At 37.6% G+C, this 24,342-nt stretch overlaps 1 protein-coding gene across 1 annotated transcript in view; it reads right to left on the minus strand.

The window, feature by feature from the left end:
• CPNE8 (copine 8) overlaps nucleotides 1–24,342 on the minus strand; it is a 263,643-nt gene that overhangs the window by 215,971 nt on the left and 23,330 nt on the right. The window contains exons 2-3 of the mRNA XM_003252308.2: nucleotides 16,110–16,150; nucleotides 14,647–14,693 (exon numbers count right to left, since the gene is read on the minus strand). Of these exons, the coding sequence (XP_003252356.1) occupies nucleotides 14,647–14,693; nucleotides 16,110–16,150 (88 nt within the window). The remainder of the gene's footprint in view (nucleotides 1–14,646; nucleotides 14,694–16,109; nucleotides 16,151–24,342) is intronic.

Raw genomic sequence — 24,342 nt, forward strand, 5'->3', positions numbered from 1 at the left:
GTTATATATTTCTCTTATATAATCCTGAGGATTAGATGGTAGAAACATATGAGTTTAATTCCCTGATTCTGGTTATTATGATTATGGAGGAGTATGTCTTTTATGTAAATAAAGCATTCTAATGTTGTGGGGCATCTTGTCAGCAACTTATTTTCAAACAGTTTAAAGGGAAAAAATCCTGTATACTATATTTGCACCTTTTCTGTATGTCTGACATAGTTTCAAATTTTAAAAAATAACTTTGAATCTGGAAGGTAATAGAAGCATAACATAACAAACTCGGATATAATTAAAGCCTCTCAAAGGAGAATTTTTAGCCTAAAATGCATATATTAGAAAAATGACTGACAATAACTGTTAAGCTGTCATTCTCAAGAACTTAGAAGAGAAAGGCTGGGTGCAATGGCTCACGCCTGTAATCCCAGCACTTTGGGAGGCCGAGGCAGGCGGATCACTTGAGGTCAGGAGTTCAAGACCAGCCTGACTAACACGGCAAAACCCTGGCTCTACTAAAAATACAAAAATGAGTCAGGCCTGGTGGCACACACCTGAAGTCCCAGGTTCTTGGGAGGCTGACCAATGAGAATCACTTGAACCCAGGAGATGGAGGCTGCAGTGAGCCAAGATCATGCCACTGAACTCCAGCCTGGATAAGAGAATGAGACTGTGACTCAAAAAAGAAATAAAAGATCAAATTAAACCCAAAAATGAGAAAAAAAATTAGTTGCAGTAACCAATGACAGTTTTTTAATTAGAGATAACCATCAAAGGCAGAAATTGATTATTGAAAAGACTAATAATTGATAAACCTTTGCCAAGAAGAACCAAAAAAAGAAACACAAATTATCATATAAGAAGGTAAAAAAGGGATATCATTACAGATCCTACAGAAAGTACACATGTCGTAAGTGCGTATTACAAGCAGTGTTATGCCAATAAATTGAAAATTTAGGTTAAATGGACAAATTCCTGAAAAATCATGGCACACAAAACTAACAGAAGAAATCGAAATTGTAAGTAGGCATGTATGTAACGAAGATACTGAATCTGATATTAAAACCTCCTATAATGAAATGTCCAGACTCAGAATGTTTTAGCAGCAAACTTTGTCAGACATTTAACTAAAATATAACACCAATTTTACTCATATTCCTTCAAAGAGAAAACAGAAATGCTTTCAAACAGAAGTAATGAGGCTTGCCTAATCTTAACAACAAAAGCTACAAGTTTATGACAAAGAAGCAAATTTATAGATCAGTATAATTCGTAACAGGCAAAATTCTAACAAATAGTAGCAAAGCCTAGTAAGCAATATATTTAAAAGACAATACATCATTATTCAGTTGTAAACATTACGGAAATACGTGTTTTAGCACTGAAAATCAAGCATGTATTTTACCTTAATGACAAAATAAAAATCATATAATTATCTGAATAAATGCAAACACATGGAAATTTTACCCATGGGATCAAGAACAAGAATGCCTCCTGTCGGCCAGGTGCGGTGGCTCACGCCTGTAGTCCCAGCACTTTGGGAGGCCGAGGCAGGCAGATCACGAGGTCAGGAGATCGAGACCATCCTGGCTAACATGGTGAAAGCTGTCTCTACTAAAAAATACAAAAAAAAATTAGCCTGGCCTAGTGGCGGGCACCTGTATTCCCAGCTACTCGGGAGGCTGAGGCAGGAGAATGGTGTGAACCCGGGAGGTGGAGCTTGCAGTGAGCCGAGATCTCGCCACTGCACTCCAGCCTGGGCGACAGAATGAGACTCCATCTCTCACAAAAAAAAAAAAAGAATGCCTCCTGTCACCACTTTTATTCAACACTATACAAGAGGCCCCTGTCAGTACCGTAAGGATAAATGTATGTATAAATCGACAAACAGATTCTAAAATTTCTGTTGAGCTGTGTACTGCTAAGAATATCCTAGAAATAGGGTTGGAGAACTGTGGCCCATAGGCCAAATCTGGTCTGCCGCTGGTTTTTGTAAGTTAAGTTTCACTGAAGCATAGTCCCATCATCATCCATTTACGTACTGTCAATGGCTGCTTTCATGCTACAGTAGCTAGAGAGACTATAAGGCCCACCTGGCCTAAAATCTTTGCCCTGGCTCCTATTTACATTTGACCCTTTACAGAAAAAAGTTTGCCAGCCCCTGCCCTAGAAAATCCTAAAGAAGAAGAAAAAAAAACTACAAAGCTCATGCCATCAGCACTAGTTATTAAAACAGTATGGTATTACACAATAGACTCCTCAACAAGGTCCTCACATATACAGTTATTTATGATAAAGGTGATGTAATTGTGCAGCGGAGAAAGGCGATCCCACCAACAAATGTTCCCGAGTCAATTCAACACTATATGGCATCAAAGTAAATTTCATCTCAAACCATATACACAAATTAATCCCAGAGGAACTCTAGGTCTAAACATAAAAGGTAAAACAATAAAACTTCTAAAAGATAACACTGGGAAATATCATCATGGCCTTCAGAGAAGAAGATTTTCTTAAAGAGAACAAAAGCACAGATCATAAAGGATATGTTATGATTATAAAGGATCATATTGCTGTGTTAGATTAAATTAAAATTATGAACTGGGATTACAGGCCTGAGCCACTGCACCTGGCCCTGAACACCTTTTAGGAACAAAGAAAGCCATATTCTAAATGCTGTGCAGAAGGTTTCACCTTTGGAAGCACAAAGCTAAACAGTGAAGCTAAGACATGTAAGAGAGTAAGTTTACAAAAAAGTCCTTGATGTTTGTTGAATAGTATAGTGTGTGTGTGTGTGTGTGTGTGTGTGAGAGAGAGAGAGAGACAGAGAGAGAGAGAGAGAGATACCAAAACAAGTATTATTCAGTATGGAGATGAATAAATGTTAAAATAGCTCAATGTCAATGGAATGGAGCAGAGCGGAGACAATGTCAAATTGCAGTAATCAGCACTTGAAAGCAGACTTGTTTGCCTCTATGCTATAATCACTGTAGTTCATAAACAACTTCAGCTTGCCTTCCTTTATCACATACTAACTTAGGGAACCTGGAACAAATTCTATAATTTTAAATGTTTAAAAGTAATTCACAAAATGAATTGTCTATGGATAACTAAAATCTAACTTCAAGAAATTAGTTGGAACATTTTCCCAACTCTCAGTAAAGTGGCCATTCTTAGAGATGTTACTTTGTTATTTCCATTTGCCACTAGGAGGTTTCCACATTTTCATAATTCATGGTGCTAAAACATCATTTCTAGCTCTGAAATTACTATACACTAAAAATAATTTTAGTTTTACAACATCCATTACTTCAAGAGTTTTTCATAATTCACTCATTAGATAGAATTTATCAACAATATAGTGGTAATTATAATCATGTTAGAGATAATTTTTAAACTGCAAATTTCAACTACGGATTAATTTTAAATAATTTTATATTTATTTGTAGCATTTGTTTCAATACACTTTTAAGCTTTATTTTTTCACTTATTCCCCTTATTATCTAAAAGTGATTCATCTCAGAACATAAATTCATATGGCTTGTTATATACATGCTTTTCCAAAATATACCTGAATTTAAATACAAACATAACCACTATATTATTGAGATAATGCTGATACCTCCATCAATAAATTGATTTTACAGATGTGCCAAAATTGCTGAGAAAACTCTCCAATTGTACTGCATGCTCTCTGAGGTAGAAACACTATTTTTAAATTTTATCCACTACTACATAATTAGCACCCAATAATATTGGTCAAACTGATAAATAAAGGATACATTTAAAAACTATTAATAAAGTATCCAAATTTTCCCAGTCTGATTTCAAATAATCCTAACAGTAATTATTAGAGTAGTTTTGCTACTTTTCTTCCTTATAAAATAGTGTTCAATACTTAAAAGATACTTGGTAGAATTAATAAAATGACTAGGAAACTCTTTGAACTCCATAGCATCATTAAGAATTTGCAAACTTGTAAGAAAACAGAGATAATGAAGTTCAACTTCTTTCCTGATGAATCAATGCAGCCTCTTATTCAATACTTCCAGTGACAGTAAATGCGCTATACTTTCAGGATACAGTTCTGAAAAACCTACTACTGTGGGATACTTGAAGTGTTACAAAGGTTTTCTTCACAGTAGACTAAATATTGTCTATTTGTCTCTCCAACCTTTGGTTAAAATTTTTTGTTTTCTCTTGAACATCAAGTATACCCCCATTTCCAAATGAAAATATTTTAAGAGTCTGAAGAAAGTACTGTGACCTGTTCAGTCTTTGCATTTTTTCAGATTAAATATTATTTTATTTGTATGGTATAGTTTCTATCCCTTTCTTCAAAATGGCAGCCCTCTTCAAATACAGACTTGGCTTTCCAATGGTTTGAAATGTCGATAAAAAAGCAATTTTCCACTGGAGCAAAATGCAATAGTATTCAGTTGAATCACATGAAACTGCCAACATTCAACCATTTCTGACCTATAAAATATGACAATTTCATACGGTTCAACATAATAGCATTATCTTCCTTGATGTAAACACTGCACATCCATCGATGGATCCTCAGATTGCACTAGCTTTTTAGCAGCTGGGTAACACCACAGCTTCGTATTAGGTTTGAGGCCAAGTAAATCCCATAAGTCATTTTCCCATCAACTGCTGGGCTTGTGCAAAGAATTTTACAGAATTTTGTAATGCAGGAATTTACCCACCTGCCACTTCCTAGTTTTGTTATCCTTTTACAAGTTGCTTAATGTCTTAGAATTATAATGTATCCTTAATTCTACAGTACTTCTTATGTGCCAGATACTGTTATAAGTGATTCATATTTAATCCTCATAACAGCTGTATTAGCTAGAATCATTATCATTATTTCTCATGTTACAAATGAGGAAACAGAGTCACTGAAAGATCAAGTGCATGCCCTCAACCACAACATTATGCTGGCTCTCAAAATAAACTATCTTCCTCAAATGGTTTTGTGGGGCTTAGTAACACACATAGTGTCATTCAGTTTTTGATCCCTTTTCATTATCCAGCAAGTTCCATTAGTTGCTAAATGTTCCAGAATGCTTGTCTCTTCCATTTGGCACTTCCTTTCTATTCTTCCAGACCATTCTCTTTCTTTAATACTTTTCACTCTTCTGAAACTATGTTGAAAATGCCTCTTAATTTGTATTTCCCCATCTTCAGCCATCTTCAGCTCCCACATACTCCATATAACTCTGGGTCCTATCTCATCATTTTCTCCATTTTCATTTTCTTTTCAAACCCTTTTTGATCATCATTCCATCTTACCAATACTTTTAACTCCTTCAAAAATAAAAAATAAGCAAAATACTGTTTTTTTCTATTTTAATATTATGCAATTTCTCATAAACTGTAGGTAATATTATGCAATTTCTCATAAACTGTAGGCTTCCTCTTTCTACTTGTCTTCCTTTCCAAGTCAAGCATAAGAAAATATTAATAAAGCCCCAAAAGTTGATTGGTAAAGTTTCTTTCCATTTATAAAAGAAGAGCATAAAGGTTGGTATCAGACAAGAATTCTGCATAGCAAGATGGTCTAACAGCAAGGGCTGTGTAGCCAGATGGCCTGGTGATCATTAAAAAGTCAGGAAACAACAGATGCTGGAAAGGATGTGGAGAAAATAGGAATGCTTTTACACTGTTGGTGGGAGTATAAATTAGTTAAACCATTGTGGAAGACAGTGTGGTGATTCCTCAAGGATCTAGAACTAGAAACACCATTTGACCCAGCCATCCCATTACTGGGTATATACCCAAAGGATTATAAATCAATCATTCTACTATAAAGACACATGCACACGTGTGTTTACTGTGGCACTGTTCACAATAGCAAAGACTTGGAACCAACCCAAATGCCCATCCATGATAGACTGGATAAAGACAATGTGGCACATACACACCATGGAATGCTATGCAGCCATAAAAAAGGATGAGTTCATGTCCTTTGCAGGGACATGGATAAAGTTGGAAACCATCATTCTCAGCAAACTAACACAGGAACAGAAAACTAAACACCACATGGTCTCCCTCATAAGTGGGAGTTGAACAATGAGAACACATGGACATAGGGAGGGGAACATCACACACCGGGGCCTGTCGGGGGGTGGGGGGCTAGGGGAGAAATAGCATTAGGAGAAATACCTAATGTAGATGACAGGTTGATGGGTGCAGCAAACCACCATGGCACACATATCCTATGTAACAAACCTGCACATTCTGCACATGTACCCCTTAACTTAAAGTATAATAAAAAATAAATAAATAAATGAAAATAAAAGTTTAAATAATTTAAAAGTTAAAAAAAAGAAATTCCCACTTTGTCATTTACAACTGAGTAACTTTGGTCTAGTCATTTAACCTTTCTGTGTTTCATTTTTCTCCATGAAACATAAGGATTATAATATAATCTACCTCTTAAAGTTGCTGTGAAAACTAAATTAGTCAATATTTATAAAGGGTTTGGAACATTAGTTAGCCATCATCATTATAAAAGTTGTAAATTAAATAAGAAATTTATAATTCATTGCTTAGGCAATAGGAAAGCATGAGAAATTTTTTAGGAAGGGAGATTTTGAGCTGAGGCTGCCCTTAACTGGCCAATACTACTTGGTCAGCACCCACTTAAGAATTAACTCCCAGAGGAGCCAAGATGGCCAAATAGGAAAAGCTCCGGTCTACAGCTCCCAGCGTGAGCAACACAGAAGATGGGTGATTTCTGCATTTCCATCTGAGATACCGGGTTCATCTCACTAGGGAGTGCCAGACAGTGGCCGCAGGACAGTGGGTGCAGCGCACTGTGTGCAAGCCAAAGCAGGGCAAGGCACTGCCTCGCTCGGGAAGCGCAAGGGGTCAGAGAGTTCCCTTTCCTAGTCAAAGAAAGGAGTGACAGATGGCACCTGGAAAATCGGGTCACTCTCACTCTAATACTGCGCTTTTCCCACGGGCTGAAAAAACGGCACACCAGGAGATTATATCCCACACCTGGCTCAGAGGGTCCTACGCCCATGGAGTCTCACTGATTGCTAGCAAAGCAGTCTGAGATCAAACTGCAAGGTGGCAGCCAGGCTGGGGGAGGGGCGCCCGCCGTTTCCCAGGCTTGCTTAGGTAAACAAAGCAGCCAGGAAGCTCGAACTGGGTGGAGCCCACCACAGCTCAAGGAGGCCTGCCTGCCTCTGTAGGCTCCACCTCTTGGGGCAGGGCACAGACAAACAAAAAGACACCAGGAACCTCTGCAGACTTAAATGTCCCTGTCTGACAGCTTTAAAGAGAGCAGTGGTTCCCCCAGCACGCACCTGGAGATCTGAGAACGGGCAGACTGCCTCCTCAAGTGGGTCTCTGACCCCTGACCCCCGATCAGCCTAACTGGGAGGCACCCCACAGTAGGGATAGACTGACACCTCACATGGCCGGGCACTCCTCTGAGACAAAACTTCCAGAGGAACGATCAAACAGCAGCATTCGCGGTTCACAAAAATCCGCTGTTCTGCAGCCTCCTCTGCTGATACCCAGGCAAACAGGGTCTGGAGTGGACCTCTAGCAAACTCCAACAGACCTGCAGCTGAGGGTCCTGTCTGTCAGAAGGAACACTAACAAACAGGAAGGACATCCACACCAAACACCCTTCTGTACATCACCATCATCAAAGACCAAAAGTAGATAAACCCACAAAGATGGGGAGAAAACAGAGCAGAAAAACTGGAAACTCTAAAAAGCAGAGCACCTCTCCTCCTCCAAAGGAACACAGGTCCTCACCAGCAACGGAACAAAGCTGGACGGAGAATGACTTTGACGAGTTGAGAGAACAAGGCTTCAGACGATCAAACTACGCCAAGCTACAGGAGGAAATTCAAACTAAAGGCAAAGAAGTTGAAAACATTGAAAAAAATTTAGACGAATGTATCACTAGAATAACCAATACAGAGAAGTGCTTAAAGGAGCTGGTGGAGCTGAAAGCCAAAGCTCGAGAACTACGTGAAGAATGCAGAAGCCTAAAGAGCCGATGTGATCAACTGGAAGAAAGGGTATCAGTGATGGAAGATGAAATGAATGAAATGAAGCCAGAAGGGAACTTTAGAGATAAAAGAGTAAAAAGAAATGAACAAAGCCTCCAAGAAATATGGGAGTACGTGAAAAGACCAAACCTACGTCTGATTGGTGTACCTGAAAATGACGCGGAGAATGGAACCAAGTTGGAAAACACTCTGCAGGATATTATCCAGGAGAACTTCCCCAATCTAGCAAGGCAGGCCAATATTCAGATTCAGGAAATACAGAGAACGCCACAAAGATACTCCTCAAGAAGAGCAACCCCAAGACACATAATTGTCAGATTCACCAAAGTTGAAATGAAGGAAAAAATGTTCAGGGCAGCCAGAGAGAAAGGTCGGGTTACCCACAAAGGGAAGCCCATCAGACTAACAGTGGATCTCTCAGCAGAAACTCTACAAGCCAGAAGAGAGTGGGGACCAATATTCAACATTCTTAAAGAAGAGAATTTTCAACCCGAAATTTCATATCCAGCCAAACTAAGCTTCATAACTGAAGGAGAAATAAAATCCTTTACAGACAAGCAAATGCTGAGTGATTTTGTCACCACCAGGCCTGCCCTAAAAGAGCTCCTGAAGGAAGCACTAAACACGGAAAGGAACAACCGGTACCAGCCACTGCAAAATCATGCCAAATAGTAAAGACCATTGAGGCTAGGAAGAAACTGCATCAACTAACGAGCAAAATAACCAGCTAACATCATAATGACAGGATCAAATTCACACATAACAATATTAACTTTAAATGTAAATGGACTAAATGCTCCAATTAAAAGACATGGACTGGCAAACTGGATAAGGAGTCAAGACCCATCAGTCTGTATTCAGGAAACCAATCTCACGTGCAGAGACACATATAGGCTCAAAATAAAAGGATGGAGGAAGATCTACCAAGCAAATGGAAAACAAAAAAACGCAGGGTTTGCAATCCTAGTCTCGGATAAAACAGACTTTAAACCAACAAAGATCAAAAGAGACAAAGAAGGCCATTACATAATGCTAAAGGGATCAATTCAACAAGAAGAGCTAACTATCCTAAATATATATGCACACAATACAGGAGCATCCAGATTCATAAAGCAAGTCCTCAGTGACCTACAAAGAGACTTAGACTCCCACACAATAATAATGGGAGACTTTAACACCCCAATGTCAACATTAGACAGATCAACGAGACAGAAAGTTAACAAGGATACCCAGGAATTGAACTCAGCTCTGCACCAAGAGGACCTAATAGACATCTACAGAACTCTCCACCCCAAATCAACAGAATATACATTTTTTTCAGCACCACACCACACCTACTCCAAAATTGACCACATAGTTGGAAGTAAAGCTCTCCTCAGCAAATGTAAAAGAACAGAAATTATAACAAACTGTCTCTCAGACCACAGTGCAATCAAACTAGAACTCAGGATTAAGAAACTCACTCAAAACCACTCAACTACATGGAAACTGAACAACCTGCCACTGAATGACTACTGGGTACATAACGAAATGAAGGCAGAAATAAAGATGTTCTTTGAAACCAACGAGAACAAAGACACAACATACCAGGATCTCTGGGACACATTCAAAGCAGTGTGCAGAGGGAAATTTATAGCACTCAATGCCCACAAGAGAAAGCAGGAAAGATCTGTAATTGACACCCTAAAATCACAATTAAAAGAACTAGAAAAGCAAGAGCAAACACATTCAAAAGCTAGCAGAAGGCAAGAAATAACTAAAATCAGAGCAGAACTGAAGGAAATAGAGACACAAAAAAAAAACCCTTCAAAAAATTAATGAATCCAGGAACTGGTTTTTTGAAAAGATCAACAAAATTGATAGACAGCTAGCAAGACTAATAAAGAAGAAAAGAGAGAAGAATCAAATACACACAATAAAAAATGATAAAGGGGATATCACCACCGATCCCACAGAAATACAAACCACCAACAGAGAATACTACAAACACCTCTATGCAACTAAACTAGAAAATCTAGAAGAAATGGATAAATTCCTCGACACATACACCCTCCCAAGACTAAACCAGGAAGAAGTTGAATCTCTGAATAGACCAATAACAGGCTCTGAAATTGTGGCAATAATCAATAGTTTACCAACCAAAAAGAGTCCAGGACCAGATGGATTCACAGCCGAATTCTAGCAGAGGTACAAGGAGGAACTGACCATTCCTTCTGAAACTATTCCAATCAATAGAAAAAGACGGAATCCTCCCTAACTCATTTTATGAAGCCAGCATCATCCTGATACCAAAGCTGGGCAGAGACACAACCAAAAAAGAGAATTTTAGACCAATATCCTTGATGAACATTGATGCAAAAATCCTCAATAAAATACTGGCAAACTGAATCCCGCAGCACATCAAAAAGCTTATACACCATGATCAAGTGGGCTTCATCCCTGGGATGCAAGGCTGGTTCAACATACGCAAATCAATAAATGTAACCCAGCATATAAACAGAACCAAAGACAAAAACCACATGATTATCTCAATAGATGCAGAAAAGGCCTTTGACAAAATTCAAAACATTCATGCTAAAAACTCTCAATAAATTAGGTATTGATGGGACGTATCTCAAAATAATAAGAGCTATCTATGACAAACCCACAGCCAATATCATACTGAATGGGCAAAAACTGGAAGCATTCCCTTTGAAAACTGGCACAAGACAGGGATGCCCTCTCTCACCACTCCTATTCAACATAGAGTTGGAAGTTATGGCCAGGGCAGTTAGGGAGGAGAAGGAAATAAAGGATATTCAATTAGGAAAAGAGGAAGTCAAATTGTCCCTGTTTGCAGATGACAAGATTGTATATCTAGAAAACCCCATCGTCTCAGCCCAAAATCTCCTTAAGCTGATAAGCAACTTCAGCAAAGTCTCAGGATACAAAATCAATATACAAAAATCACAAGCATTCTTATACACCAATAACAGACAAACAGAGAGCCAAATCATGAGTGAACTCCCATTCACAACTGCTTCAAAGAGAGTAAAATACCTAGGAATCCAACTTACAAGGGATGTGAAGGATCTCTTCAAGGAGAACTACAAACCACTGCTCAATGAAATAAAAGAGGATACAAACAAATGGAAGAACATTCCATGCTCATGGATATGAAGAATCAATATCATGAAAATGCCCATACTGCCCAAGGTCATTTATAGATTCAATGCCATCCCCATCAAGCTACCAATGACTTTCTTCACAGAAGTGGAAAAAACTACTTTAAAGTTCATATGGAACCAAAAAAGAGCCCGCATCCCCAAGTCAATCCTAAGCCAAAAGAACAAAGCTGGAGGCATCAGGCTACCTGACTTCAAACTATACTGCAAGGCTACAGTCACCAAAACAGCATGGTACTGGTACCAAAACAGAGATATAGATCAATGGAACAGGACAGGGCCCTCGGAAATAACGCCACATATCTACAACTATCTGATCTTTGACAAACCTGAAAAAAACAAGAAATGAGGAAAGGATTCCCTATTTAATAAATGGTGCTGGGAAAACTGGCTAGCCATATGTAGAAAGCTGAAACTGGATCCCTTCCTTACACCCTATACAAAAATTAATTCAAGATGGATTAAAGACTTACATGTTAGACCTAAAACCATAAAAACCCTAGAAGAAAACTTAGGCATTACCATTCAGGACATAGGCATGAGCAAGGACTTCATGTCTAAAACACCAAAAGCAATGGCAACAAAAGCCACAATTGACAAATGGGATCTAATAAAACTAAGGAGCTTCTGCACAGCAAAAGAAACTACCATCAGAGTGAACAGGCAACCTACAGAATGGGAGAAAATTTTTGCAACCTACTCATCTGACAAAGGGCTAATATCCAGAATCTTCAATGAACTCAAACAAATTTACAAGAAAAAAAAAACAACCCCATCAAAAAGTGGGCAAAGGACGTGAACAGACACTTCTCAAAAGAAGACATTTATGAAGCCAAAAAACACATACAAAAATGCTCATCATCACTGGCCATCAGAGAAATGCAAATCAAAACCACAATGAGATACCATCTCACACCAGTTAGAATGGCCATCATTAAAAAGTCAGGAAACAACAGGTACTGGAGAGGATGTGGAGAAACAGGAACACTTTTACACTGTTGGTGGGACTGTAAACTAGTTCAACCATTGTGGAAGTCAGTGTGGCGATTCCTCAGGGATCTAGAACTAGAAATACCATTTGACCCAGCCATCCCACTACTGGGTATATACCCAAAGGACTATAAATCATGCTGCTATAAAGACACATGCACACGTATGTTTATTGCGGCACTATTCACAATAGCAAAGACTTGGAACCAACCCAAATGTCCAACAACGATAGACTGGATTAAGAAAATGTGGCACATATACACCATGGAATACTATGCAGCCATAAAAAATGATGAGTTCATGTCCTTTGTAGGGACATGGATGAAACTGGAAATCATCATTCTCAGTAAACTATCGCAAGGACAAAAACCAAACACCGCATGTTCTCACTCGTAGGTGGGAATTGAACAATGAGAACTCATGGACACAGGAAGGGGATCATCACACTCTGGGGACTGTTGTGGGGTTGGGGGAGGGATAGCATTAGGAGATATACCTAATGCTAAATGACGAGTTAATGGGTGCAGCAAACCAACATGGCACATGGATACATATGTAACAAACCTGCACATTGTGCACATGTACCCTAAAACTCAAAGTATAATAATAATAAAATAAAGTAAAAAATAAATAAATAAAAAAGAATTAACTCCCAGAACCCTCGTTTAGGTCCAAAATTTTTTGTTGTTGTCCTTCTTCAAACTCCCTTTATCCAATAAAATTTCCAGTTGCCTCATTATTAGTCACTTGTATTGGCCCAGATGTCTGGTACTATAACTTAGGTATCCTTATCCTGGTTACTTTTTGGTGCCTGAAACAAAGTCATTTTGTGGACCCCCTGGTCAATGCTCAGTCCCATCTAGCCTGCATCTATGGTCAATAAGCAGTTCCACTGTATTGTTTCAGGCCTTTGAGAAAGGGAACTCTGAAGAGAATGACAAGACAGCACGTCTTTCAGGAAGATAATCGAATGATTAGAGAGATGAACATGGAAAAAGGGGGCATATACTAAGGTAGGAGAATTGTTGCAACAGGGAAGACAAAAGAGAAAATCGGTCTGAATAAAAAGGGTGGCTTATCCAAGTGTGGATTTTTCTTTTTTATGAAAGAGAATTCATAGCACTGGATGACATTAAGTGATGAAGATGTGGGAGAGAAACTCAGGATGACTACAAAAATTGCAGTTTCATATTTTGGCTGGTAGTTTTAGCTACATTTGAAGAAAAGAAGCAGCAGACATAGGGTAAAGATGATGAGTTTATATTTGATATACAGAGTTTGAGGTAAATATTGAACTAAATAGAAATGCGCCAGGCGCAGTGGCTCACACCTGTAATCCCAGCACTTTGGGAGGCCGAGGCAGGTGGATCAACTGAGGTCGGGAGTTTGAGACCAGCCTGACCAACATGGAGAAACCCCGTCTCTACTAAAAATACAAAATTAGCCAGGCATGGTGGCGCATGCCTGTAATCTCAGCTACTCGGGAGGCTGAGGCAGGAGAATCACTTGAACCTGGGAGGCAGAGGTTGCAGTGAGCCGAGATTGTGCCATGGCACTCCAGCCTGATTAACAAAAGTGAAACTGTGTCTCAAAAAAAAAAAAAAAAATGTGCAGAAGCAGTTCGATACGATTAACATGTTCAGCAGACTACTGACCACCAGCTCATTATCAGTAGAAACAAGTTTTGAATTATTTTCCCCAGGTTTTAAGAGTAAATTAAATGATTTATTCTTGCCCTCTACTCAAAATTGAGACACAGTGGTAAAATGACTGGCAAATGCACTCTGTGGCACAAATAGCACAAACCTCACTAGGGAAATCTAGCCAGAAACTGTAACCTCATTAAAACAATGCACTAACTTCCTAAGATAACTGGCAACTATAGACAGATGGAAATGCCTTTTATTTAATATGCCCCCCACCTTCCAATGATCATCCATCCATTTGAATGTGGAGACACTCTAGAAAATAAATTAACAATTCAGTCTCTTCACTTTTGTTTCATTAAACAACGTACATTTGTATTAAGAAGCTGAATCTCTACTTTATTTTTAAATATGTTGCAAAAAGTAGGCAATATTTGGTATTAAGCAGCACAACTGAAATCTTTTAAAGTGGCATTTTATAAGTATCAGCAGTTGATCTCTAAAAATAAGACAACCCACAAACTTAAATTTTTTAAGAAATCATGTCAAATAGATTGCAACACATTAAATTTATGTCTGGATAAAGGAAGTACAAGTTTCAGGACTAGAATATCTCACAAGAAGGTCATAAGTCAGCTAACCATTCACTGTTATTGAAAACAAAACACAAAGGTAACTTTCCTAAGAAAAACAATTCAATCTTTGGGTTAAGAAGGACTTACAACGGAAAATAGAAAGTATCATCTTGATCAAGTTATAACTTACGTATCTTCAAGCCCAGTGATTTTTTTAAAAAAGTTTTAAGCTTACCTCTCTCCATTCTTTATTTCCAACTCCTTGTACATATAAGACACAAACTACAAAAGATGAAAAAATACGCACATATAAATGTCTTTTATGAAAATCCTATGTGAATGTATACAATTTATTTTTCAGCTGTCCAAAAGCTACATCAAAATTAAATGCCTAATTCTTAGACTTACCCTTGCAAAAAAAAAAGGCTAGTAAATCATCATATGACTAAAAATTAATTTAAATAAGCAGAAAACAAATTATTATGCCAGATCTTTAGAACTTAGTATGAATTGAGCTTGGCACATAAAATAAGAAGTACTTGCTAAAGTCTTCATAGATAAATTTTAAAACCATAATTTAAACAATTTGAAATATTTCATTATGTTGTGAAAAACAAGCCAAGCTCTTCCTAAGATATTTATAGTGCTCAAGAGTATAACAGGAACGAAAACTTGGGGCAAGTCATGCTCTACATTTAATATTTATAACTTCCACCCTCAATATTTGTAAATAGGTAAGAAATTCTGTCAACCAAGAAAGGAATTCCCAAAAGGGAGATTAAGGGCTTTGGGTAAAGATTAAGGGATAAGAAGTGCCCCACCCACTTGTCAAATGAGCCCCAGGAATTTTTAATACCCACGATTGCAATGCCTTTTTCCCAATGACTACCTCAACAATTCTGACAACTGACAAAAACCTTTTCTCTGTAATTCAACTGTATTTGTTCACACATTTGTAGAGGTAGAGAACTGTTGTATGTCCATTTCTAAATATTACAAGATTCGGAAACACATTGATTTATACAGTTCATTCTGCTGTTTTCTAATTCAAACTACCCTTCTCACTTTATAAGTTATCTCCAATTTTTAATACCTCTAATTAGTAAACACTTTGGTTCATATCAGATGTTACATATTTCACTTGGTTGTAAATTTTATATACCACTTTTATTTTATTTTTCTTTTCTCTCTTTTATTTTTAAGAGACGGTGGTGGGCAGGTCTCACTATGTAGCCCAGGCTGGTCTTGAACTCCCGGGCTCAGGCAATCCTCCTGCTTCAGCCTCCCAAAGTGCTGGGATTATAGGCATGAACCACCTTGCCCAACCAGCACTTTCATTTAAAAAAAAAAAAAAAGAAAGAAACATATTACTCTGTGACTAAATAACTTTAAATTATGGCCCATTACAGTTTTCTTTCAAATATAATAATTTCTACCAAATGGCCATAGTACGAGGTTTTAATTTCAAAGTAAACTGTCCCACACTGGAGTCATTTGCATTCTCATTTTATTCTCAAAGTGCGCAGCAAGTCCCTCTTTACCCACAGTACTGCCCGGGGTTGATGAGTATGTAGGGCTTGGGACCATTCCCCTGCTGCTTTCTAGGCTTTAAAACAAACCTTTAAACAAGAACTATGAGTTTCATACAACTTTTGCAAAATCAAATTATTTTTCAAAAGGCAAGCAATACATACTTACTTGGATCAGATTTAGAAAATGTGTCTCTGTCAAGAAGATTTCTGTTGAATAAAACAGAAAATGTTAGCTGGATATAAAAGCAAAATATTTATATTTATATAGACATATTAAAATGTATATGTACATAATTGTGTATATATATATATAAACATACACATACACACACATATACATATATATGACTAAATAAACATGTCCTAGGGGTCTGCTTGTATATATTCAGACTGAACATCACTGGACTCCAAAAATAAGAGAAAGCTTTTATTTTCTCAGACTTTCATTCCACTTAACCAATAACATGACTCCTTACATCCTAAGATGAAAATCTCTTTGAGAGAATTAACTGCTTTAGGTTTCCATTTAATCCTTCATGAAGAATATAAAGGTGTTCAGAAATGCTTCCTGAATTGAATTGTGAGTTGTCATTAATGCAAACTTATTTGCTGTTCAGAGCACATGACCACGTTAGTCCATACAATCAGAATATAGTTGTGAAGCAGCATCTACTGACATTTGTGTTACATCAACCCTGACGAGTTTCATGTTGCTATTACGGTTTGGGAATTTAAGATGAACATATAGATGTTGCCTGAAGACTCTTTTCAGTAAACATTAAAAACGTACACAAGGCCATTATTAGTACTTTTTTTTCCAGATATTTCTTTTTTTTTTTTTTTGAGACGGAGTCTCGCTCTGTCGCCCAGGCTGGAGTGCAGTGGCGCAATCTCGGCTCACTGCAAGCTCCACCTCCCGGGTTCACGCCATTCTCCTACCTCAGCCTCTCCGAGTAGCTGGGACTACAGGCGCCCGCCACCACGCCCGGCTAATTTTTTGTATTTTTAGTAGAGACGGGGTTTCACCGTGGTCTCGATCTCCTGACCTCGTGACCCGCCCGCCTCGGCCTCCCAAAGTGCTGGGATTACAAGCGTGAGCCACCGCGCCCGGCCCTCCAAATATTTCTAAAATAGAATAACAATGGAATATCAGAAAGTAGGAAAGCCTGGATTCCTCTGATACCAGTGTATTGCTACCCTCAGTGACAGTAATGCAGTCCTATACTTTATGCTCATAACAATAACCCTGAGTACTCACTAAAAAGTTAAATTCAATATGCTCTGATTCACAACGCAGGAAATTATTAGAAAAATTTCCATCTAAAATTAGTTTTTATAAAATTATGATTTAAAGCTATATGCTTTTCTGAAAAATTTGATTATCTAGAATGATGACTTGAGGGTTCTAAAAGTTCGAATTTGTGTTTAATAATCATCTTCCATTAATTGGTAATAATTTGGAATAGCTAAATTACATTTCTATTTGTAATACTTATAATAAAAATCTCGTGTTCAAGCTGTCTTATTTTCCACCAGTACTACTATTCACGTGCATTTATTTGTACTGCCCTTGGTATGTGAAAAGTCCCTTTTTCATATGAATCTGGCATCCTTTCTTATTTCAGGTTCTCAAAAGTGATTGCCTCCATTGAATCACTATACACTGAAAAAATAAAAATATATTCAACAAACCAATGCAGCACAGTGAAATGAGATCATATCTTGAAATATTCCTAGAAAGGAGAAACATCAGACATACTCATATTTGGAATTAAATCAGATTAGAAGACCACTAGTCAGTAATCACATTAAATTAATCCTTTCCGTCCCCTGAGCAGACACCATGACTCCAGCAATGGTTAGCAAACAGTAAATTAAAACATTTCCATTTGAGAAATTACTGTGATATTACATTTATTATACAAAGGTAGTTCTTCACTTCAGTGGGAATTCTCCCAATCCTTCCTGTGACTCAAGCTTTTGCTCATTAGGTATCCTAGGAAAATATTATGCTGTTTCTTTCAGAATTTACAAAAACACAGAGATGACAGTGCAAAACATTGTGATGTGGCTGTGACTCAAAAACTATGCTATAGACGTATTTAACAGAAAATAATGTAGTTTCAATGTCTTACTTATGTAAAAAAAAAAAAAAAAACTACAAGTTTTAACCACAAATATAAAATAAAGGATTTCTATCAACAATAGGACAGATGAGTATTCTTTTTTTTGAGATGAAGTTTCACTCTTGTTACCCAGGCTGGAGTGCAATGGTGCAATCTCTGTTCATTGCAACCTCCGCCTCCTGGGTTCAAGTGATTCTCCTGCCTCAGCCTCCCAAGTAGCTGGGATTACAGGCATGTGCCATCACGCCCAGCTAATTTTGTATTTTTAGTAGGGACAGGGTTTCTCCATGTTGGTCAGGCTGGTCTCGAACTCCCAACCTCAGGTGATCCACCCACCTCTGCCTCCCAATGTGCTGGGATTACAGGCGTGAGCCACTGCACCCCGCTGAGATTAGTATTCTTAATCATAAACTTTACTTGTCACATTGTTTCACTCAGCCATTGTGATCCATAACGCATAACGGTAAGATAAAAAATAAAACAAGCCAACAAGAAACCCTTTGTATAATGACAAGTAAAAATCTATAACTCTTCATAACATAGTCTGAAATTTGCAATTTAACTTTCCAATTATATTTGGTAATAATTTTACCTGTACTTTGGTCATATGAATACAGTAGAATAGACTATCTCTGACAGACTGAATTCCCAAAAGACTACTTTACTCAAGCATATATGACTGCAAAGTTGGAAAAGGCAAATATTCTTAGTGATATATATACACTGCAAAAGACCAGTGATTGTTAAAATGCACCATTCAGTTTAGATTTATTTTAGGAATAAGAATTTTATCTTCCCAAGATCCTATTAGAAACAAAGCCCATTCACATTAAGTAAAATAAGATAGGTATTATTGTGAAGGCCATTTCATAAATTCATAAACTAAGCAGGGGCTCAGAGAAAGTGAGTGAATGATTCAATGTACACAGCCCAGTATAGAATAATCTAATGGTACCAATCATTCTGAATCTGATTCTTCTGTTCTTTACAAAATACCTCAGTTTCTGGAGAAGTCCAGAAGACTTCTTATTTTCTATGAGTATTAAAAATGTCAAAGGCCTCCAATTTTACCTATCACATGAATATAAAGGAAAATAAATTCCTGTTCATAGACTAGTATAAAGAGAGATGCTGCTTATAGAATGAGGACAGAAAACCAGAATGAGAGGCCAAACTGACTATACTTTTCATAGAAAAAAATCTTTGTTTTATATATAACGCACTTTTAAAAATAAACATACACACACCCCTGCATGACCAGATTTTATACGAGAAGGCTAATCTTCCCTCCATGGACTTGTCATCTGCTTGAGCTAGGATGCCTGTAACTTTGTTCCTACCATTTTATAACATGATGTTGAACATCAACACTAGGTTAAAAGTCCTGAACATGTCTTTCTATTCTGCAAATCTAGATGTAGCTAATACAAAAGAACAAATTCTTCAAAAGAAATTTTGGAAAAATACAGTGTACAAGTTAGAAAAATTATCTGATGAAATATCTAATCAAAATTATAACCTATAAATTGCCTGAGTTGTTCTAGTAGCCACTCATCCTCAAATTTCATTAAAATTCCTAGACTATGAGCTTAAAGGGGGATAACTGAAATAGCATAACTGAAGCCGAGGCCCAGCCAATTTAATTCTAACCTGTAGGAAGAAATACTATCAGAAGTCTTCAAACCACAGCAACTCCATCTTGAATAGGGGCTAGGTAAAATAAGGCTGAGACCTACTAGGCTGCATTCCCAGGAGGTTAAGGCATCCTTAGTCACAGTATAAGGAGACTGGCACAAAATGCAGGTCATAAAGACCCTTCTGATAAAACAGGTTGCAGTAAAGAAGCTGGCCAAAACCCACCAAAACCAAGATGGTGATAAGAGTGACCTCTGGTCTTCCTCACTGCTACACTCCCACCAGGGCCATGACAGTTTACAAATGCCATGGCAACATCAGGAAGTACCCTATATGTTCTAAATGGGGGAGGCATGAATAATCCACCCTTGTGGATATAATCAAGAAATAACCATAAAAATAGGCAACCAGCAGCCCTTGGCACTCCTCTGCCCATGGAGTAGCTGTTCTTTTGTTCCTTTTCTTTCTTAATAAACTTGCTTTCACTTTATTGACTCACTTTGAATTCTTTCTTGAGCAAGATCCAAGACCCTTTCTTGGGGTCTGGATTGGGACACCTTTCTAGTAACATCACTGGGTTAACTGGAGAGGTGTATTTTGCATGAAATGTAAAATTAGAAAGTAGATAAGCAGGAATTTAGCAACACCTTTCCAAAATCATCCAAGATAAAGAATTCCCTGACTCCTCAGCCTTCCTAGTCAATTCTCATGCATATTCAGCCTTGAGAACAGGCTACCTTCCCCTAAAGACAATAGTCAGTTAGCTCATCTGAACCCAGCCTGCTCTGATTTTATGCTCAATAAGCCATCTTCCAAATTGAAGACAGTTTCCCATATAGTAGTTACTGAGTAGCCAATATGAATATCACAGTTGTCTTTACTGGTGTAGTTTTTATTGTCAGTCAGCATTCTGAGACCCACACTGAACAGCCAGCTAGGCTCTTAAAATGTATCTCATGCTTGTCTTTCTCAAACTGCAAAGTAGCAATTCTCTTTCAACTTCAAAGCAAATCTGCAAGTATTTTTCAAGCAAATAAGCTATGGCCAAGACCTAACTAAGCACTATCAAAAATAATACAATCTGTATTAAAGGTTTATTTCAAGAAGCCTGAATTTTACTTACAGAAACAACTAAACAGCAACATAGGATGGTATATAAAATCACAGTTTATTACAGGGAGAAAGAACAGTAACCTAAAAACAGTGTCAAATTGATTCAGCTACGATGACAACAACAACAAAAGCCAGGTACAGTAATTAGTTCTTATTCCAACTATTTTTCAAATAATTGATAATCATATATATAATTTAAGTGATCTAAATAAATAGATATCCTGAAATAAGTACCTTATTGAGACAGCCAGGTGGGAGGGGGTCCCTGGCAAAACTCCAACCAGCCTGTGCACTGGGAATGCATACAGAGGTGGAGCCACAGTTTGCCCCATTTGCAGCTGGGAGGAGCCTGGCCACTCCTCTTCCTGTGTGGAACCTGAGATTCAAATTGCCAGACAGGAAGCACCCCAGCAGGGACCCCGGCTTTACAGAGAGTCTTTGTTTCCCCCTTTTTTTTCCTTTTTGCCAAATATGTCCCATTTTTCTCCCTCCTCGAATTGTCTGTGAGCCTAAATTTTCATGGCCATGGGACAAGGACCCCTGTCTTTAGCTGAACTAAGGAAAAAGTTCTGCAATATTATTTTTAAAAAGCTAAGTATTTTTTCTACTATATTTATATGTATTAAGGACTTAATAGTAGAAAATAAAAACTTCGAATTTTTCATATGTAAAATGAGCATAACATGATGTATCTGAAGTAAAAAGTGACTTGTGAGTTAATCCTAAAGTTGCAGGCATGCTACTGACTCTTTCCTGCTCAGCAGATAAAATCACCTAATAAATATTCTTGTTAAAAAATCCTTCAAAAGGGAAACAAATATCATTATCCTTCCACAGATGAAATTTGAAAAAGACAACCTGTGTATGAATTTTAAAGTTAATAGTTTCAGAATAGAGGCAATTTTGCTATTTGTGACGTTTTTAAAGTTCTAATTTAATAATAAAAAAATACAAGATACTTGTTTTAGGGGTTAAGTCCTCTACTTGGAGACATAAAATTAATTCCAAAAAGCACTGTGACCAGCAGAAGTGAAACAACACATTAAAAAATCTACTGCTGTACCTTGAGTGCAATTTTTCTATTTAATTTTCAACAGGAATGGAAATATAGTTTGTAAATAGAGCCCAACAAAAAAATATTTAATTTTCTATAGGGACAAAAATACAGTTTATAAGTAGAGCCAAACAATGCTTTATCATTTTGCAAACACTGTCCAGAATAAATTTTCCACATGTGGACAGAGACCAGTATCTCTGAATCATAGTGTCCCCTGCAAATTGCCCTGTGTCAATAAGCAGAATGATTCTGGTTTTAATTAAAATTTTGTAAATTATTAAGGGACTTTTATTTATCTATTTTTCAGTGTAGTCTCTGGAGCACTGATAGCCTGCAAGCTTTACCAAATGTTGCTTAGGCAGCTACAGAAACTAGCACAAGCTTGCACATAAGTGGGGCCCGTTGAATGAACGAAGAGTTTCAGTCTCCAATCTAAAGCATCATCTTTTTTCACTTTAGGTAAGGTTAGGTGTTTTATTATAGAAAGCAGACTAGAAGGGGAATCTAGCATTTGGGGCCTTTGCCCTAATAGGTAATCCATTAACTGAAAATCCCTGAGAGTGACAGCATCACTGGGCCTCATGTCACTGAACCATGCCCACGGCCTTTATTTAGGGCATTATGTTATCTTATGGACTGGAATTAGAAAGTTATTTGTACGTATATATATTTTTTAATGTACATACGCACAAAATGGTTTTCAGAATTTTTTTTTTTATGAAGACAAGGAAATCAAAACTTTTTTTGAGCAACTGAAGGCAAATTTAATCTTTGGAAGTGATTTGAATGCAATGTTTAATTCTCTCTGATTCATTCATTCATTCTTTTATTTTATTCACTGAATAAACAATACCCTGAGAAATTTAACATACACATTTCAGGAAAAAATATTTTTCCCAAAACTACAATTTCTATAGCAAGGGGAGCCAAACTGTGTACAGGCAAAAAGGAAAGGTTTAGAAATGAAAAAAAAAAAAGGCCAGGCGCGGTGGCTCACGCCTGTAATCCCAGCACTTTGGGAGGCCAAGACGGGCGGATCACGAGGTCAGGAGATCGAGACCAACTTGGCTAACACGATGAAACCCCGTCTCTACTAAAAATATAAAAAATTAGCTGGGCGTGGTTCAAAATTAGCTGCGTGAGGTTCACCCATGCAAAGGTTGAAACTGTAATTTTATAACTGGCCTTTTCAGCTTAAAAGTAGTAATAAGTACTTTGAACAACCAATTTCAGCAGAAACTGAAAAATAACTTAAAATTTCTTTTATCCCTAGTGTCTGTTGGGTAATATCTGTTATTTATGATAAAGTTCTTGCTGTATATTCAGGCTACCAGAGGAAGCTGTTGAACTGAATCTTTTAGTCTATTTGTGCAGCTTCAAATCTGAAAGTCTATTCTTACTTTCTTGAAAGCCAGATAATCTTAAATACTTTCCAATGACCCTATCCTTCAGAATTACTTGGTATCTTAGATTCTAGCTGACTTTGGCTTTTTAGTAAGTTTCGGTTTTAAAGTATTTCTTTTTATTTTATTTTTTTTTTTTTTTGAGACGGATTCTCACTCTGTCCCCCAGGCTGGAGTGCAGTGGTGCGATCTCAGCTCACTGCAAGCTCCACCTCCTGGGTTCACATCATTCTCCTACCTCAGCCTCTCGAGTAGCTGGGACTACAGGCGCCTGCCACCACTCCCAGCATGGGTGAATTTGGGTTAGATACTAACAGAAATTTGAGGAGAGGAGAATTAACTGCATAATTTTTTATATTCCTTCTGAGGCATTCAACTGTGATCGATATCCTTGGAAACTACTTAAAAAGAAACCTGTGCTTTGTCAGAACTTGACATGTCAGAGCTCTGGTTAGCCTGAGATAAATACAAGAACCTACCAGTCTGAAGTAATGACGGGTTAACTCAGGGTAATGCGAGCTTTCAGAAAAAGATACAGAATGCAATTCCTGATTTCAGCTGGAAAAGGGAAACATGTTTATGCTTTTAAAAACGCAGAAAAAAAAAAAGAGACTGAGAGCAGGATATGGGTCTTCTTAAAAACCTAAATCTCAGTACAAAACTAAATTCATTACCTTTTCCCCAATCTTATGGCTCCTGTATTTTCTGTCCTAGAAAATGACAACTGTGAAAGAAAAATAATGGACACCCAAACATATCAGGTCCAAATCCCTGGAACCTGTAAATGTGACCTTATTTGGAAGAGGTCTCTGCAGATGTGATTAAACTATAAATCCTGAGATGAGTAGATTACCCTGGATTATCTGGGAGGGCCATAAATTCAATCACATATATCACATATAAGAGGAAGGCAGAGGGAGATTTGACACTTACAGAAGAGACACGACAGTGACAGCACTGATAGAGTTGTAGATTTTGGCCTTGAAGATTAGAGTGATGCAGTCACAAGCCAAAGCATGCTAGCAGCAACCAGCAGGAGCTGGAAAAGGCAAAGAATGGATTGTC

The sequence above is a fragment of the Nomascus leucogenys genome, chromosome 11 (genome assembly GCF_006542625.1).
Source record: "Nomascus leucogenys isolate Asia chromosome 11, Asia_NLE_v1, whole genome shotgun sequence".
In the NCBI taxonomy this organism is placed as follows: Eukaryota; Metazoa; Chordata; class Mammalia; order Primates; family Hylobatidae; genus Nomascus; species Nomascus leucogenys.